This window comes from Chaetodon auriga, chromosome 20, assembly GCF_051107435.1.
Source record: "Chaetodon auriga isolate fChaAug3 chromosome 20, fChaAug3.hap1, whole genome shotgun sequence".
Lineage (NCBI taxonomy): Eukaryota > Metazoa > Chordata > Actinopteri > Chaetodontiformes > Chaetodontidae > Chaetodon > Chaetodon auriga.
The window spans coordinates 14,482,862-14,501,987 of record NC_135093.1 but is presented as its reverse complement, the minus strand read 5'-3'; the positions used below and the strand labels follow the sequence as shown (position 1 = coordinate 14,501,987).

At 39.9% G+C, this 19,126-nt stretch overlaps 3 protein-coding genes across 3 annotated transcripts; 2 read left to right on the top strand and 1 right to left on the bottom strand.

Annotated features, from left to right (window-relative positions):
* Nucleotides 1–1,827: 1,827 nt before the first annotated feature.
* Nucleotides 1,828–5,878, bottom strand: LOC143339215 (sulfotransferase 2B1-like). The gene is made up of 6 exons (XM_076760321.1): nucleotides 5,740–5,878; nucleotides 4,078–4,289; nucleotides 3,233–3,359; nucleotides 2,923–3,017; nucleotides 2,635–2,815; nucleotides 1,828–2,423 (listed from the first exon to the last, which is right to left on the bottom strand). The coding sequence occupies exons 1-6, from the start codon at nucleotides 5,876–5,878 to the stop codon at nucleotides 2,314–2,316; spliced, it is 864 nt and encodes a 287-aa protein (XP_076616436.1). The 3' UTR covers nucleotides 1,828–2,313.
* A 2,618-nt stretch (nucleotides 5,879–8,496) lies between these two features.
* On the top strand, nucleotides 8,497–12,196 carry LOC143339352 (sulfotransferase 2B1-like). The gene is made up of 6 exons (XM_076760531.1): nucleotides 8,497–8,635; nucleotides 10,455–10,663; nucleotides 11,143–11,269; nucleotides 11,514–11,608; nucleotides 11,716–11,896; nucleotides 12,087–12,196. Exons 1-6 carry the CDS (start codon nucleotides 8,497–8,499, stop codon nucleotides 12,194–12,196), a joined length of 861 nt encoding a protein of 286 aa, XP_076616646.1.
* Nucleotides 12,197–15,436: 3,240 nt separating this feature from the next.
* On the top strand, nucleotides 15,437–18,830 carry LOC143339335 (sulfotransferase 2B1-like). Its single transcript, XM_076760508.1, has 6 exons — nucleotides 15,437–15,575; nucleotides 17,010–17,221; nucleotides 17,876–18,002; nucleotides 18,240–18,334; nucleotides 18,442–18,622; nucleotides 18,721–18,830. The coding sequence occupies exons 1-6, from the start codon at nucleotides 15,437–15,439 to the stop codon at nucleotides 18,828–18,830; spliced, it is 864 nt and encodes a 287-aa protein (XP_076616623.1).
* The last annotated feature ends 296 nt before the right edge of the window (nucleotides 18,831–19,126 follow it).

Sequence of the window (19,126 nt, the reverse complement as noted above, 5' to 3'; positions counted from 1 at the left end):
TTTGAGATAGTAAATCCTTCTGCAGATCAGAGACAAGGAAGCAACTTTACCCTTCATAATCTTTTTGGAGGCGGTTGAGTCTTCAAGGAGTTAACGTGAGGATTTTGAATGCTTGCTTGCATTTTTCACCTTCAAGTGTTGACTCACAGACCAGGTAGTAGTGGGGCGCTGATTAATAATTTTGTGATGCATTCGTGAGGATGATCTATCGTGTTGTGCTTTACAAAAGCAGCATATTTACATCCAACCTGACTATGTATCAATGTATTGCTTCAGTACATAACCATCAAAGTATTCAGGAAGATGTGAAGAGTGAAGGAGAACAAACGGAAACACACAAGACTGTCAGGGAGTATCAGAACAGAAGTTAAAGAGCATGAAATGAAATTATTCACTCAGTGATTCTGACAGTTAAAAGGTTATTTGTAAAATATGACCTGATTCCGTAAAAGATTATCACTGGGAAGGAAGGACTTCTTACCTGTGGTAATGTAGTCACCTGTCACTGGTCACATGACCTTCTTCACAGAAAGTATTAGTCTGTTGCAGCTGCTGTATGGTGACAAACAAATATGTCAAGAACAGGATTTAAGACAACTGTATTATTCTGACTGAAATGAAAGAACCGCATTGCTTAAGAAACGAAAACTGAATGTCATTTGACAATTTTCCAAAAATAATGCAAAGAGAAGGTGAGTAAACAGAATCGTTTCACCTGCTGGGTCTCGTCAGGAAGGTCGTTTCCGTACGCGAAGAATCCCTGTTCAGAGGCGCGGTCAAGTCAGACATAATATACCACACCTCCCTCCTGGGGTGGAGTGGTTCCTGTTCCTCCACCTGTGGTGCTGTTACCTCTAGAGTAACAGGAGCTGCAGTCTCTGATGAGCTGTTCTGGTCCCCCCTTCCCCATTTCTGTGGTGACCCTGACATTGTCCTCATCACAGTGGGAACTTCTGGCAGTAGAGGCTTTACATCCTCTGCATTTCATTGGTTAGAGCTGACTTCAAGGGCTGTGAAGGGGGGCATTGACACTGATTGACGGGCTTGAGGTTAAGGGGAGTGGTCTGCAAAAAAACATGAAGCTGACTGTTACTTTAAAGACCACCTTTAAACTAAGTAATGCCTGTAAAATAGGTTTGGGTGTGGGGGAGAAATCTAATTAGAACACCAATCTTTTGTCTTCTTTTACAGTGCATAAATGCAAAACACAACAGCCGGATGATGAGATGACAGAAACTAGCATCATGACAACAATGGTCAGTGTAGCGTGACGGTACATGACGTCCTGCTGATAGAACCGTCAAAGACACGTACTGGAGGCAGAGAAAACTCATCATTTACAGCAAACATTTAAGAACAACAAGAAGTTTGCGAAGTTATGCAAACCATGTGACCATGACCAGAGTTGAACTGGCTTTGGTGACCTCCTGACTTTCCCTCTAGCGCAATCATCTGTTCATCTGCCTTCTTTGGTTCATGCTGTCCACACAGCAACACTGACACCTGCTGGCGCTCTGCTAATACAACATGCCAGAACACATCCATGACTCAGACACAGATGGTAAAAAGCACAACTAAAATTTAAGACTGAAGACACTCTTTCAAGAATCTAATCTTACACATCCTTCAGTTTGATTCAGAAAAAACATTAGTTCAATATTGTAGTTCATTAGTCTGTTTTATTTCAGAATGACATTTGCCAATAACACTTTAATTTCATGTCACTTGTATTTGTAATAATTTCACATTACAAAATTTCACTTTTCACCCAGGTCAATTCAGATTTGACTTCTTGTGCAAGCTAATGCTTAATCCACTGTTTTTAATGCTCAATAGTTTAGTATGGTAATTCATTTATTTGAGGTGATTGATTATTGCCAAGAAGATCAGCATATCGATAACGCAAATCCCACACTACTGCTGAGGAATTCTGCTCATCTAAGCACAGGTCTGTTGTTTAGATCAGGATATAATGAATAAAACAGTCATACAGTCATTAAAGACTCTCTAAGGTGAGACTCTGATGGTCTGACTATGACAAAGATAAACAGCTTTCTGTGCACAGTACGGTGGAAAAAGAATGAAATAATTTTATTAAAAAATAATATTTGAGATGTAGAAGTAGACTGTAATGGTCTGGCTGTAAGAAAGATGAAACAGTGGAAGCCAAGAGAACATCAAAGAAAGCTGTGTTAGTGTAAGGAAACTGTCAGTATTCGAGATAACCTCCTGAAGCAAACAGAACAAGTGAACAACAATCAACTGCATCTCCTTCTTTGCAGGTTTTCTGTGCATCATGATGGAATGACTGTTTTAATCCCATACAAATTTATATTTGACATCTTTCATTTTGTCTTTGTAAACTGCATCAAAGTACTCTACTTCTGGCACTGTCAGTTGGTTTTTCCAGTCTCCAGCAATTCCTGAAACATGACATGCAAGAAATGGTGTGTGAAAATGTGTCTGTATTTTCAATTATGGTTTTCTCACAAGAAATACAGTTTGTAATTTGCTACATTGTATGAAGTGTGTGTAGTAGTATTGTATAGGTAGTCATTGTCAGGCTCTAAAGATCACATTCAACAACAGTTAAACTGAAATTGTACTGTAAGTGTATAATTTACTGAAACTCACCTTTCCTGAGAAATTCAGACTTTGACTGGTCCATGAATTCACGAGGAACAGTAGAGTAGTTTGACATTTTGTTCTGCTTCATGTTCTTGAACAAACAACGTTCTGCGATCTTCTCCGTCACCTCAGCATCCAGAGATTTGTCCAAGAACTGAGCGATTCTGGCCACAGAGTCCTTCAGGTCCTGCACCACAGAGAAACACACATCATCTCATATTCCTGCACTGATTCTCACAGTATGACTGAGATCACGATTGTTTGGCAGATTTGAGGATTGTTGCTTAATCTCACCATTATCATCTCTTCATAGGAGATGTACATTATGCGCTCTTTATCCTCAGCATTCAGCCAGCTCTTCACATGATCAAACCAGGAGCCAAACATAACTAGAAGGGAAACAAAGTCACAAGTATTTTTTCATTATGTACTATTAGTTTTTGCATTGAACTTCATGGTCTTTGAACATTGCCCATGTAAAATCTTGTAACCAGTTGAAAGACCATATCCATTTCATGAAATACAGTTCAGTGAAGGGTTCATCTCTCTTACTGTGATGTGAACTGTATTATAAGTAAACACTATATCAAACAATGAGAACAACCTTTCCCATCAAGGAACTTGTGGAGGAACTCGCTCTGTGGGCCTGGGTTTACCATGTAGGATGCCATCCCATAGTAGTGAAAGGAAGATGTGAACACATCTTTGGGGTTCCTCATGACATAGATGACCTGCAGTGATGAGGAGACATTCGTTAATCATTGATGGAGCTTTGAACACTCAACCCTTTCCAAACATACCGTGTGTGGTATATGACATACATGACGTTGTCTTCTCATAGAATGACAACCACAGGTGAAACACAAAAGATTAATGATGTCTAATGAATAATGACATCCATATGTGCTTTTTTTTTAATTATGACATATAAACAAGACTGCCATGAAAATGACATATAATAATTACTCTCATCCTCTCATGTGGGCTCGTACAGTTAATGTTAAATTGCCAGCTCAGTTGCTGTCCCATTACCTTTAAGTTAAGGTTTTTTTCCATATATATATAATCTATGATAGCTTCCTCCATTTTGGACTCTCTGGCTCTCTAGTCCCTCAAAGGCCTGCACTGTTGAGATGGCTTGCTCTTGGTCCATGTTCACCAGCGCTGAACTTGGTATGAAACCTTAACACACCATAGGCACCACCTCATTTACTCACTCATCCATGCAACCGCCAAACACCATTAACCACCAGTAACCACTCTGACATCCCACGCACCAAGGATTGTGTGACTGGATTCCACCTTTACCAACATGTAAAGTCCTCTAAACACAAACCTCCAAAGCCTCTGTTGTATTGTTGTATGTACTCCATCACATGGATTAAAACTGTTATACTGCCCCTTTCAATGCCTTAGCAATCCATGTCACAAACAATATGGCAGGTTTACTTTCGGCTTGGCTTCAAAGAAGGATGGTGGCATCATATTATAGTGGAAGTGCGTAGAAAATATGCGCGGGGACGGTCTCTGTTCAAGGTTAAGGACACAGGCCCGGTGTTCCTCTAGCCAGGGGACGCGGTCCCAGTTAGGAATAGTGTCAACAGAAGATGGATCTCCTCCACTCATGATCAGAGGGACAATCTCCTGCATCCAAGTTGTACCTAAACATAGGAAGCAAGAGTTTTTCTGAAATGTATACAGTTACATTAATGATTAATACACATTGTTTTTTATTTATCTCATAATGTAGCTCTTATTTTGGCCCTCCAAATAGGGGGCTACTAATGTCTAATTGTGCAATAAACACTATGGAATAGACTGCTGCTCATGAATAGTACGCTTAATAAAGAGTATATAGCTACAACAAAACTAAATTTAAAAAAATCAAAGACAGTGTTTGAGGGCAACATTCTCCTTTTATTTTATTAGCTTTTCTTCATCTTAACATTTGGAGACGAGCAATACGAGGCACCGAATTTTATGAATTTACGGTTCAGACCACAAAAAAGACAAGATTAGCTCGCTAAATAAATGAAACTAAATTAGCCAGCTAGCGTGCCATTTCCTAACTGTTCTGTGGGCGTCTGGAAACATTCATTCTCAAGGACTATGATTTAACAGTTTGAGTCAAACACAGAGGCTGTATTATGTATGTGCAGCTTGGAAATTAGCGTTATGGGGTGGCATATGTGATATATTTACTGTTCATCAGACCACAAATAAGACAAGAATTAGCCAGCTGGCATGATATTTCCTGACTATGACATGCAGTAAGTTAACATTACTTAACAAAATGAACAGCACCTTGTATTGGAGAAGACTTGAAACTAGTGATTGAGGCCATAAACTCACTAGGAAATGTTTACTGCGGTAATGAATCAAGTGAGAAGTAGGCTCATTTTCTCATAAGCTTACAGTCAGAGTTCGTTTTGCAACCAGGTTTTAAGGCACTTCCGGTATTGGCTTCACGCCAAACACGTTTTTTTTTAACAGTATTGTGCAGACTGGAGACACACTCTGCTTAAATGTGTTTTAAAGAAGGGCGGAACTTTTCAACACACTACAATGTGTAAGTGTGTTTGGAATGTATGGCCGCCTTCGTGTCGGGTCAGGTGCGGACACATCTCTTTCGAAACTCTTTGTACGACGCGATGATGTAACGTTTACCTTTCAAATTGCATGAGGTGTACCAAATGATTATGTAACAAGTATGTGTCATCCTTGGACTAGAGTGCAATTTCACAAAATGGGACGTGTGTGTCAAAAGGCCACTTGAGACAAAGTGAGTCGGGCCACTAAAAGTCATGTCTTCAGGGCAGGAGGATTGAACCAGGAGGAGCGTGGAGCCGTCCTGTGAGAGGAGGAGCGGGCGGGTGGGATCTACACACGGCTGGGCTTTAGATTCTATTTCATGTCTCCTTTGGATCACATACATGTAAGAAATTCAACTTTTGTGGCGTGCTGCTTTGTTTACAAGCTCATCTACGCGCTGCAACGAATAGCGAAATACCTTTAGCAAATAATACTAAATACTTTGAACATGAAGAATGTGTGAGACACCTTATTTACGGCATGTTTAACATTCAGCAAAGAGACAACTGCACAACTCACCCGATTTCGGATACGTTACTATGATGGTGTCATCTGAGCGGAAAGAAAAGTCCTCGTAGTATTTCAGGCTCTGTTGGGGATGCAGCACGGTGGGCACGTAGACCCCCTTGTAAACTGTGTATAACTCTGCCTCAGTCATGGTTCAAAGTAACAGAGCACTACCTCTGGAGTCACTGTCTCAGAGCTATTGTTTTACTGAACTGGTTTATATCTCTCCTCCTCTCTCTCTCTCTCTCTCTCTCCCTCTCCCTCTCGCCCTCCCTTCCCCCCCTTGCTTGCCCTGCACTGATTGTGTGATTATGTTAAAGGAATGTGATCTGAGGACTTGTCATAACTTGTGGACTTTATGTTGGATAATTTACTTGCAGTCATATCAAAAAGATAAGTAATAAAGAGTCAAAGAAGAAGAAAAAAAATCCTCCTTGTTGATTTTTTGTGGTCACCGGCTCACTCTGCAGTATTTTCAGGGTTTTTTTTGTTTGTTTGTTTTTGTTTTTTCAGTAGCACTGACCTGTGGTTCATTTGCATCAAGCCAAAGGCACAAAGAACATGCCAGGTTCCAAACTTCTGAACCACTGTCTCTGATTTGTTCAGTGCTTAAAGTTTGATCAATAATCAGTCAGCCAAATAATCAAATGAACCGAAATGATCTCTCACTCAGTCCGTCAGGCTAACACAAGAGACCAGGACATGGTCTCTGTTAACTGGATTTGTTCGGTTTTTCTTTCCTTTTTTAAGTATGTGATTGGTAATGTGTGTTGTATTCTGTGTTACAACCACTAGGTGGCGGCATGCTGCGTGTACGCCTTTTTGGATGACTAGGGCGTAAAACCTGAGTTACTCATAGCCCCTGCTTTTACCTCTCATGTATTGTTCTCATCTGACTTCTGCATGCTGGTTATATTTGAGCCACTTGCAATTACAAATGCAACAGATACAATTCCCATATGCAGCAAGATAAGACAACCCTTTGTTGTTAATAATTAATACCCTTGGTAATTAAAAGTGCTACATTAAGCCTCTGAAACCTTGGTTTGTATACATCTATCATAAAATTCAAGGACATAATGTAACTCATTTTGCAGTCCATCGTCGTCTGGAAGTCCATGTCCTGAACTTGAATGTTCAACACGCAACATCTGGATGAACACAGCTTTAGTTGTGAGAATAGTTTTCAACTTCATTATATGACAGTATAATGTGATGTGAGGGATTACTTCATGTGAAGGATTACTTGTGTAAAAAAAAGTTTCATGTCTGTGCAAGTTGATTTTGATGGTGTAGTAAAAGAACTCAAAACTAGAGATCAAAAATGAAACATTTTGTGTGAAATAGTTGCCAATACTGTAAAGTGTTTCTAGAGATACAAGATCCCCTTCATCCCTGCTGCCATTCATTTGTTAAATGGTACGTAGTGTTAAGGTAGTGTTGTCTGGCGACGGACCTCCTACTGAACCACTCTGTCCACTATGTTGGTTTTTGGTTGCCCATTAGTATTTAGGTCTTTTTGTCTGATCATAGGCACCAAACAATTTTCCTTTAAGAGACAATAAAAATACTTTGAACTTGAACTTTGAAATAGTACCATAGAATCTCTAAATGATATAACCTTAAATGCAATAATGTTATGAGGAAAACCATTATTGGATATGAATTATATTCTGAAATTTGTACGGTTTTGTTCGCCCAAAAAACTCCAGAGCAAACCAAACAATTCTCTGTCATATGCATACAAAGCGAAAGAATGAGTTCATTTAGAATAAAGACTGGAAACAGGAAACAGCTTGCATGGCTGTGTCCAAAGGTAAAATCTGCCTAGCAGCACCTCCACTGCTCAATAAGTAACACATTACAGCTCATATAATTTTAGCTCTGCATTTATTATCACTGAACCATTAAATTGCTGTTAAAGCTTTGGGACCTTGGTCTTTATAATTCCACCTGTATATGGTAATATGACTTCTTGACTGACTGACCTCAGAGACTGAGAACTGTTGAAATTGTGGAGAACTTCATATTTGTAGGCATTCAGATCTCACCTCGCCTCATCTCTAAACTCGGGTTGCGTTGTTAAGAAGGAACAACAGCGCTGTACTTTCTGAGATGTCTTAAAATATATGGAATGTCCACAAAAAGCCTGGTCACTTTCTACCAGGAGGTTTGGCAGCCTGACTGAACGAGACCACAGTAAGTAAAAACAGCCTGAAAAATCATAGGAGCACCACTGCCACAGCTCCAAGACATTTACACCACAGAGGATGCTCTGTTCTCCGGCATAAGAAAGGCCCTAAGTATCACAGAGGACACCAGCCACCCAGATCATAGTGTGTTCTCCCTCCTTCCTTCAGGAAAATGAGGGACGGAGCATTAAAAGAGCATCAGAGCTCGGACAGTTTTTACCCACAGGCGGTCAAAATGATGAGCAGTAAGCACCTTACATGACTCGCACTGATATATTATTTTCTCCTATTTTTTTTTTTTTTTTTTTATCTATTACTCTTCATTATTACAATTTTAAGAGAATGAGGGCATATGCATGCCAATGCATTTGAATGGACATGGTACTTTGTAAGCGTTAATGAAATGAAATTTGAACCTTGAACCTTGTCTTGGAAGCCTTTAAGTGTGTTTGTGTAGGCCAAGCAAGAGAGAGAAAGAGATCAGAGGATAGGAGAGTCAATAATTGTTCAGTAGACTGTTGTCACTGAGAGAGTTAGCTTCACCCGCAGAGATTCCCATTGTTTCTTCCTTTGAACTATGACTGAGGCAGAGCTCTACACAGTGTACAAGGGGGTCTATATGCCCGCAAGTATACACCCCCCACAGAGCCTGAAATACTTTGAGGAGTTTTCTTTTCGCTCGGATGATATCATCATTGCAACATATCCCAAGTCCGGTGAGTTGTCACTGCTTCTTCTTGTGTGTGTACACATGTCTTCAACATGACTTGGAAAACCGGGAACGCATGTTTCACTTCTTAGTCTGATCATGTGCTGCTTTCCTGAGTGCTTCTGTGTGTATAAATTAGTTGCATTGAAATGTAAGAAATTGCATCAAATGATGTCTGTGTGACGATGCATTACGCATGTTGTGGGGACATAAATCTGTTTACACAGTCACATTGTGGAGACTCACCTTCCTTATGGGTGTGTGTGTGTGTGTAGGGGTCAAGGTATTTTGTGCTGGCTCTCTAGATCAGTGCTTTTGATTTGAAATCAGACAATGAATATTACGGGCCTAAAACCAGTGTAGATTCTCCCTTGTCTACTGCAGCCCAAAATAAAATCTTAAATGATTTCAGACTCAGTAAGAAAATGATTCTGAATAAAACATATGTCATGTTAAAATGTAGGTATGGAAGCCCATTTCTGCCATTGTCATGAAAAAAGTCTTTATTTTGGAACTTAAGTCATAATTTTGCAATTCTGATTCATTATTCTGTGAACGTTTCTAATTATATGGACTTACAGGATCTTTTTTTTCCCATCACATTGGTGGAAATGGGCTTCTGTACATTGCCTATGCAATAGCTTAATGAGTTGAAACTGTTTGCTTACAGTTAATCCTCCATCCACCATGTCACTAATCCTCCCCTAAAGCTGAGTATTAATTAGTTGTTCACATTACAAAGTCTTAAACCTAACAGTAAATATGTACAAGCGTGTTATGGCTCTATTTGATTAACAGATCAGACAGAGACCATTTTTCACTGCAGCTGTTAAGAGGATGATCTGAGTTTCGCTTGCATTTGTCTCTGGTGCATGGTCCTTACTCTTTGTACTGTGCTCTGTGTTTCACTGAACACCAGTCGGCTTCTTTTATACAATACAGCTGGTGTTTCCGTGGATATCGTGTCATTTGTGCTTGTGATACTGTGTGAATTTGGAATACTAAGTAGCAGAGACAATTTTTTTGAAAACACGCCGGTAAAACAGACAATCAAATACAAGAAACATGCTGCAAATACACAAAATACAGCAAAGTGTTTCCAGAGGACACTAAAAAGTGCTGAACAAGGCTTGGACATGCTTGTTGTTGGACCAACGATGCTCTATCACACAAGATTACCCATTACAAACTGCACCAATGGTCCCTGGACGTGGTCGCCTCCCCTCCCCATTGCCATTGAGCATTGTCATGTCCAAACAATACAGCACCAGATACAATGCAAATGTAATGTTGTTGGCACCTTATTTTGCTATTTGTTTTTATGTTAGCCCAGTATGCCTGCTGCAGATCAGGTCATGTTTGGAAGATATATATGCTTGTGAAAAATGGGTTCAATATGTTCCTCTATTTGAAAAAATCTGTCATAATCTGTGCTCACGTTCACTCCTACCATTGGAGTGAATAGTTTAAAGACGTGTTGAGAATCCAGACAAAAACCTCATGACCAACGAACATCAGACTGCTCTGGCTAGAGAACAACCTGAAGTCAGAGACTTTGAGGACAGAGGAAGGAGAGCCGGTGCTTAAATTCTGTGAGATCACCTGCAGAACACAGGGAGAGACAGGCAAGGCATACAGGGAAAAAGGGGAATCAACACGCAAGGAAAAGGGGAAGGCAGGCTACTGATCTGAACTGTATGTGTTGTGGTCATACATGGTTTTTGAGAGTATATGAATGGAAAATGTGAACTACAGATTTCAGAAAAGCTTGTGCATTAGTCATTAGTGTAACTGTGCATTTCAGCAATCTCGTTCCCTTTATTTAGGTACGACTTGGATGCAAGAGATCGTCCCTCTGATCATGAGTGGAGGAGATCCAGCGTCTGTTGAGACTCTTCCGAATTGGCAGCGTGTTCCTTGGCTGGAGGTGGGTCAGTCTCAGCTTAACCTTGAACAGAGGCCATCCCCACGCATGTTAGCTACCCACTGCCAGTACAACGTGATGTCACCATCCTTCTTTACAGCCAAGCCAAAGGTAAATCCGCCATATAATTTGGATCATGGGTCATTAACGCATTCATAGTAGTGCATAAAGTAAGTTCTTCCACTGATATGGTGAATACAACCGACATCTTGGAGGTTTGGGTTTTTCAAGGTGTTTTACAAGGTACAATTTGTCCCTTTATGGCAGTCACAAAATGAAAATGAAAATCCTGAAATGATGCTCATCAATCACTGTCAATCTTTTTATACATTCATAAGATTCAAGCTAAATTTGTGTATTTCACATACATATACAATGAAAGTGCTCTAAGGTTTAGAGCACCAACTAGATGAAATCTTCCTGTGTGTCTTTCTTCAATTCCTGCTTCAATTCATATCAACTTTGTGTTCAACTAAACGCTGACATATGTAAAAATTCCCAGCATTCCCAGCATAGCTCCACGCAACTTCAAAAGGGTTGACTGTTCAAAGCTCCATCAATGATTAATGGATGTCTCCTCATCACTGCAGGTCATCTACGTCATGAGGAACCCCAAAGATGTGTTCACGTCTTCCTTTCACCATCATAGGATGGCATCCTTCCTGGTAAACCCAGGCCCACAGACCGAGTTCCTCCACAAGTTCCTTGATGGGAAAGGTTGTTCTCATTGTTCAATATACAGTGTTTACTTATAATACAGTTCACATCACAGTAAGAGAGATGAAGCATTCACTGAACTGTATTTCATGAAATGGATATGGTCTTCCACCTGGTTACAAGATTCAACATGGGCAATGTTCAAAGACCATGAAGTTCAATGCAAAATGCAATAGTAAACACTGAAAACACTTCAAATTTTCTCATGATCATGGAATACTTGTGACTTTTTTGTCCCTTCTAGTTCAGTTTGGCTCCTGGTTTGATCATGTGAAGAGCTGGCTGAATGCTGAGGATAAAGAGCGCATAATGTACATCTCCTATGAAGAGATGATAATGGTGAGATTAAGCAACAATCCTCAAATCTGCCAAACAATTGTGATCTCAGTCATACTGTGAGAATCAGTGCAGGAATATGAGATGATGTGTGGTTCTCTGTGGTGCAGGACCTGAAGGACTCTGTGGCCAGAATCGCTCAGTTCTTGGACAAATCTCTGGATGCTGAAGTGACGGAGAAGATCGCAGAACGTTGTTTGTTCAAGAACATGAAGCAGAACAAAATGTCAAACTACTCTACTGTTCCTCGTGAACTAATGGACCAGACAAAGTCTGAATTTCTCAGGAAAGGTGAGTTTCAGTAAATAATACACTTACAGTCCGATTTCAGTTTAACTGTTGTTAAATGTGACCTGCAGAGTCTGAGAATGAATACCTATACAATACTACTACACACACTTCATACAATGTAGCAAATTCCAAACATAATCGAAAATAGAGACACATTTTCACACACCATTTCTTGCATGTTGTGTTTCAGGAACTTCCGGAGACTGGAAAAACCAACTGACAGCACCAGAAGCAGAGCACTTTGATGCAGTTTACAAAGACAAAATGAAAGATGTCAAATATAAATTTGTATGGGATTAAAAATAAACGTAATAAAAGTAATTTTGTCAGTTTGTGGACGCAGCAGTTCAGTTGGACGTTCATGTTTTAATCACTGACTGTATTATGGTACATTGAAAAAAAAAGCATGTATGATTTCTGTGTTTCGCGTTCTGATTTTTCCTTTTTCAATCATTTGTGGAAAATGCTGTAAGTCATTTGAGAGTGCCATACCTTTTTGTCACGATATACAGTATAAAATTGAGGATATTTAAAACAAATTTGATGTGTCACTGATTTCTTGATAAATGCTATGGTATTGCACTGAGAAGACGGGCTTGTCAGACTCTGGAAAAATAACTACCAAAATGTTATGATAGTTAAGTTAGATAATGTGTCATCCTGACAGTAAGTGCTAAGCAGCTGCACACAGACACACACAAGCAAGTAGAGGAAGTTAACTGGCCCCAAAATAAACAAATGAGGAGGAGGAGCATGACTAGTCCTAGATGACTACTCTGCAATAGAACAGGTATGGGTTGAATAAATGGTCTCATTTGAAGAAGAGAGAGAATCGGGGGGAGACATTCCCCTTTATTGTCACACGACATGCACATGCGGAACACTGCACATGAAGGTGAAATTTGTCTTCCGCATTTCACCCATCCTGGTCGTCCTTCCTCCGGCAGCCAGACCGGCGCCCGGGGACCCAGCTCGTTGTCACCATTGGTCAGGTGGTGATCTTGCGTGTTTTTAGTGGGGGTATATTTTACGGAGGATACCCCAGGTGAACACAGGGAGAACATGCAAACTCCACACAGAAAGGCCCTTTTTTCCTCGAGCAGCAGGTACCGAAGCATGGTGGAGGACACACCCCCGGTGCCCACAGCGAGAATCGAACCCGGGACCTTCTTGCTGTGAGGCGACGTGCCACCGTCATGAATCTGTTGCCTTGAGTTTTGTTGAATACAGAGGAACCATACAGTCCACTTGAGTGTGCTGTGAGTTTGACTTGGGTGGAGGAGTTTTGTAGCTATTGTCTTGTCTAACTCTTTGTTAGTGATTTCTTGTGATCATCAACCATTTGCAGGTACTTACCAAGACTGACCAGATGCTTCACCTCTGTGTTGTTTCAAATGTAGCTGATGTTCTTGTTTTTTTCAAAACTGTCAAACACAATCAGCATAAAAAATAGATTTTTTTTCAGTTGGAGTCTGCTGTCAGTCATTCAGTCTGTGTAGCCTTTGCCATCCAGTCAGATCTGGCCACCAGTAACCTCAGTCTGTCACCTGATGAGTGGATCAGCTCCTTTCCACTAACAGAGACAATGAGGTGGAAGGGATGTAAAAAGTTCAACAAATTAGATTTTTAGGCATGATTGATGAGATTTGACAGAACCCTGTCTTCTGGGACCGACTTCTCACACCAGGTTGCAGGTAAGTCTGGGACCACTGCATGGACGAAGACGCCTTTCACACTCAAGGAAGGAGGTCAAGAGTGATTTGCAAATATGCAAAACCCAAAAATACATATATAGTGATTTTTGTGGATTCAACAGGTTTTGCATATTGCAGATCACTTCCTGTCAGTCTGTGGGCCATGTGACATTTGTGATTTCCCTCCTATTTGTTTGTGTAATTTTGTCCGACGACATTAAATGTAATGCTCAGATATGATCAGTGGTGGAACAAGTATTGAGATCCTTTAAAGTACCAATACCACAGTTTTGCCTGCTATTATATCAATCACGCTCCAACCCGTTTTTTAACGCACATCAAACAGTGATCATCGACAAACAAGTTTAGAGTTTTAACTAAACCGCAAAAAACTAAACCATTATTCAGATTTCTTACTACAGTCAGTGTTTGGTTTGTTTGGATAACCCTAACTCTAACCCTAACCCTAACCTAACCCTTGTAAGTGCTTTTCTTTTTACCAGCGATTATCAAAATACCAAATAAATATTCATCAGTTTGTCTGACTTGTAAATCTAAATTTCCTAAAAATAATGTGGAAAACTGCATACGTACATCAGTGTTAAATATGCCTCTTAATACTTTATGAAGCTCCGTCCAGAAGGATTTGACCACTGGACACTCCCAAAAGATATGCGTAGCTTCCCCTCCAGTAAAATGTGCCTTTTGTTTTGGTGTAATGAAGAAACAGACAATACGCTTCCACCCAAACTCCCGCCACACATGAGAGCCAGTGCATTTCCACTGGGATTGGCAAATGTCAATCCTGTTCAGATATTGATAGATTACCCTCCCTCTTCCATTTTTCCTTAACATATCCTGTACTGTGGGATTTTTTTAGACAATAGGCCTTTATAAATTCTAGAGATGATACCCTTATTTGATTGACTCTGGTAAGCATCAGTGATAATTATCAATATTGGGTCATTAAGGTCTGTTTCCTTTCTGATGTTCTTTCTGGTTCAAAATGATTACGTACCTGGAGAAATCTATAAAAATCAATCCTTTCAAGGTCATAGTCCTTCCTCAACCTGTCAAAGTTTTTAAATTGTCCCTTTTCTCTAAGAGAGTAGAATGTCATTATTCCTTTCCAAATCCATGATTTAAATCCCTTATCTATTGTGTTAGGTTTAAACTCAGGATCATAGGCACACCATTGAATTATCTGTAACTCATAACTTAATTTGTACTCGTCTCTGATCATATTCCAAATTTTTAACTGCACTTTGATCCATGGGTTCTGTGCCTTATCTACAAATCTTCCCAGATGTTTGTGAGGTAGTACTGCTTGTATTGGGGGTCAACCAGAGCAGAGAGTTCGATATCTTTCCATCTGGCTTGAAAGGATGGGTTACACCAATTAATTAGGGGTCTAGTCTGAGCTGCTTAAAAATAATCTTTAAAATTAGGTAGTGCCATTCCCCCTTGCTCCTTTGGGAGTTGAAAATTTTTTAAATCTAACCCATGTATAGACCCATATATACGTGTGTGTGTGTGTGTGTGTGTGTGTGTGTGTGTATATACTGTATATTTAAGAGAGAGTCAGGGCACATGCATTTGATTACATTTGAATGTACATGGGACTTTTTAAGTGTATATGACTTGAAACTTGAACCTAGTTTTGCATGCCTTTGGATTTCTTTGTGCAGGGAAAGCAAAAGAGAGAGAGAGAGAGAGAGAGAGAGAGAGAGAGAGAGAGAGAGAGAGAGATATTAAAAGAGACAAGTCAAGAGTAGTTCAGTAGACAGTTGTGACTGCAAGAGTTAGCTTCACCCACAGAGATTCTGATCATTTCTTGTTTTGAACTATGACTGAAGCAGAGCTCTACACAGTGTACAAGGGGGTCCCGATGTCTGCACGTACGCACTCCCCAACGAGCCTGAAATACTTTGAGGAGTTTTCTTTTCGCTCAGATGATATCCTCATTGTAACGTACCCCAAATCAGGTGAGTGTGCACACCAGAATTAAACATGACTTGACAAATTGGGAATGCATCTTTCGCATTCTTCACATCAAATGTATTTTAGTCTATGTGTGCGTGTGTTTGTTTGTGTGTAAGGGTCCAGGTATTTTGTGGCTCTTTTGATTAATTGATTGGTAACGGTCCTAAAACTTATCAATCAGTTGAGGAGCAATAGCGCCTGCCAGTGTACTCAGTTTTTTTGGTGGGCAAATTTTTTTGACTCTTTTCTCTTCTCATAGCATTTCTGTTAAGTTTTAGTGGACTGAATATTTTTCCACATCGCCTCTTACATACTTATGTATAGAAGCCCATTTCTGCCAACATGATGAAAAAAAAACCCATCACAATGTAACTCCTTTTTGACAGTTATATAGTCTGACCAGCATCATGTAAAGCAGTACCTAGGATGCACTAATTGTCAGATAGGCTACTATTTAAATGTTCATTTAATCAGGATCCTGAGTTCTTAGCAGTTGCTGTTGAGCTGGTTAAATTTCCCATTTACCATTAGACGTTGTCAGTGCAGGCTTAAACGTAAAGACTAAGAATATGCAAGCTTCAAGCAATAACTGTTTTACCTTTGACCACAGATATATACAGCAGCAAACGATGGTGGATAACTCATAAATAACAGGGCGGTGCCTCCACAGATATTAGCTCACAGGGTGTCTTGTGTGTGTAATAATCGAAATAAAAGAAAATAGCCACTTGCTTGAACACCAACTTGACAGTGAGAGTCCAAATTTCATGATGTGTATTTTAAACAGTTCACTCAAGAGAAATGTTCAAAACATTACCAAGTGCTCCGATTTCTAACTGTTGGTACACATATGAAGAAAATGATTCCTCAGCAACACATTGCTGACACAGCTCTGTCTTTGACAGTTCAGAGGATCTCGAGCAGGTGGGTGATGTGGCAGACGAGAGGCGCAAGAGGTTTTTTCTCCATGTAGTGATGTAGGTCCAGTCCTTCCTCACCAGCAGTGCTAATAGCAAGTTATCTTCAACTGATATTCTAGTCCAGTCTTTCAGTGAAGTTTCAGTGAAGTTACAGCTGACTGCCACTCACGACAGCCCTTACGAAATGTCTACAGTTTTGCAGGTAATAAAACAACAAACGTGGCTAAATGAACTGCGCTGACTTCAGCCTGGCAAAACAAGTTACTAAACTGGAAGAAACACAAGATGTTTAACTGCATGATAAGATTTGTTCCACTCTGTCATTCGTCCAGCATTATGCAGGCCTCTGGAATATTGAGCAGCAGAGAGAATCTTTCTGCATTTTTAGATGCCATTTCTATTTTATGGAGGCTCCCCAAGGTAGCCCTGAGAGCTCAAACCACTGTAACTTAAGAAAACACAGAGAGCATAAGACCTTGTGCATTAGTTATTGGTGTAACTATACATTTCTTTTAGGTACAACATGGACCCAAGAGATTGTCCCTCTGATCATGAGTGGAGGAGATCCAGCTTCTGTTGAGACTCTTCCTAATTGGCAACGTGTTCCTTGGCTGGAGCTGGATAAGTCCGACTCACTTAACCTTGAGGAGAGGCCATCTCCACGCATGTTTGCTACACACTACCACTACAACATGATGCCATTATCCTTCTTTAAAGCCAAGCCGAAGGTAAATCTCACTAAACATGCAAGGAGTTTTTACATGTTGTCGTCCGCTTATGGTACTCACAAAACAAAACTTATATAAAGAAATGAATAGAAATTAATAAATGATAAGTATGGTGGAGTGAGGAGGATGAGTTGAGGAGTCTATGATACTTCTGTATTGCTTGTCAGACACAGCAGCAATGTGAACAGGCTGTGGCTGATGTGGATGTTGGCTTTGGGTATTGGCTAATAGCATTGATGATCCGTATATGGGTACCAGCAATGTTCTGTACAGTTTTAATCACCTGCTACAAGAAGCCCACATGTCCTTGGCGGTGCCCATAACATGCCAGTTTGTTGTGTTTTCAGTCAGGATTGCTCCTCTGGAAGACTTAATATGAATTTGGCATGTGAAGTTTCTTTAAGAAATATAGCTGTAGGTTTTTCTCTGTGCATCACCCTACAAGGTTGATGACATCCTCCCAATATGAATTCCCATTATTCTTTGAAAATGAATTATGTGCAGGACCTGTAAAGGTATTGGGACAGTAACTGAGCTGTCAATTTCACCTGAACTGTATGATTTTTCAAGGCAGCCATGTATGTTTGGAGACTGAAAAAGGTTGAGTGTTCAAAGCTCCATCAATGATTAATGGATTTCTCCTCATCACTGCAGGTCATCTACGTCACGAGGAACCCCAAAGATGTGTTCACATCTTCCTTTCACTATCATAGGATGGCATACTACCTGGAAAACCCAGGTCCACAGAGCGAGTTCCTCAACAAGTTCCTTGATGGGAAAGGTTGTTCTCATTGTTCAATATACAGTGTTTACTTATAATACAGTTCACATCACAGTAAGAGAGATGAACCCTTCCCTGAACTGTATTTCATGAAATGGATATGGTCTTCCACTTGATTATGAGATTTAACATGTTCAAAGACCATGAAGTTCAATGCAAAAACTAATAGTAAACACTGAAAACACTTCAAATTTTCTCATGATCATGGAATATTTGTGACTGTTTTTCCCCTTCCAGTTAATTTTGGCTCCTGGTTTGACCATGTGAAGAGCTGGCTGAATGCTGAGGATAAAGAGCGCATAATGTACATCTCCTATGAAGAGATGATAATGGTGAGATTAAGCAACAATCCTCAAATCTGCCAAACAATCGTGATCTCAGTCATACTGTGAGAATCAGTGCAGGAATATGAGATGATGTGTGTTTCTCTGTGGTGCAGGACCTGAAGGACTCTGTGGCCAGAATCGCTCAGTTCTTGGACAAATCTCTGGATGCTGAGGTGACGGAGAAGATTGCAGAACGTTGTTTGTTCAAGAACATGAAGCAGAACAAAATGTCAAACTACTCTACTGTTCCTCGTGAACTAATGGACCAGACAAAGTCTGAATTTCTCAGGAAAGGTGAGTTTCAGTAAATTATACACTTACAGTCTGATTTCAGTTTAACTGTTGTTAAATGTGAAAAATTCACACACCATTTCTTGCATGTTGTGTTTCAGGAATTGCCGGAGACTGGAAAAACCAACTGACAGTGGCAGAAGCAGAGTACTTTGATGCAGTTTACAAAGACAAAATGAAAGATGTCAAATATAAATTTGTATGGGATTAAAATAAACATAATAAAAGTAATTTTGTCAGTTTGTGGAAACAGAAATGCTGAAGATGTCATCTGCAATATTGGCAATTATTTTACAAAGACAGCTTTCTTTGATGTTCTCTTATTTGTTTTCACTGTTTTATCTTTCTTTCTTTTTTCTTTTTTTTACTATACTCTTTACTGTGTAGACGTAGCAACTTTCTCACAAAACTGTAAGCTTACATTATCTGATTTCCTCATGTGGCAGGTAAACACTGGATACTTTGACTGAAATAACGAGTTTCTGTCCTCTTTTTCTGATATACTTG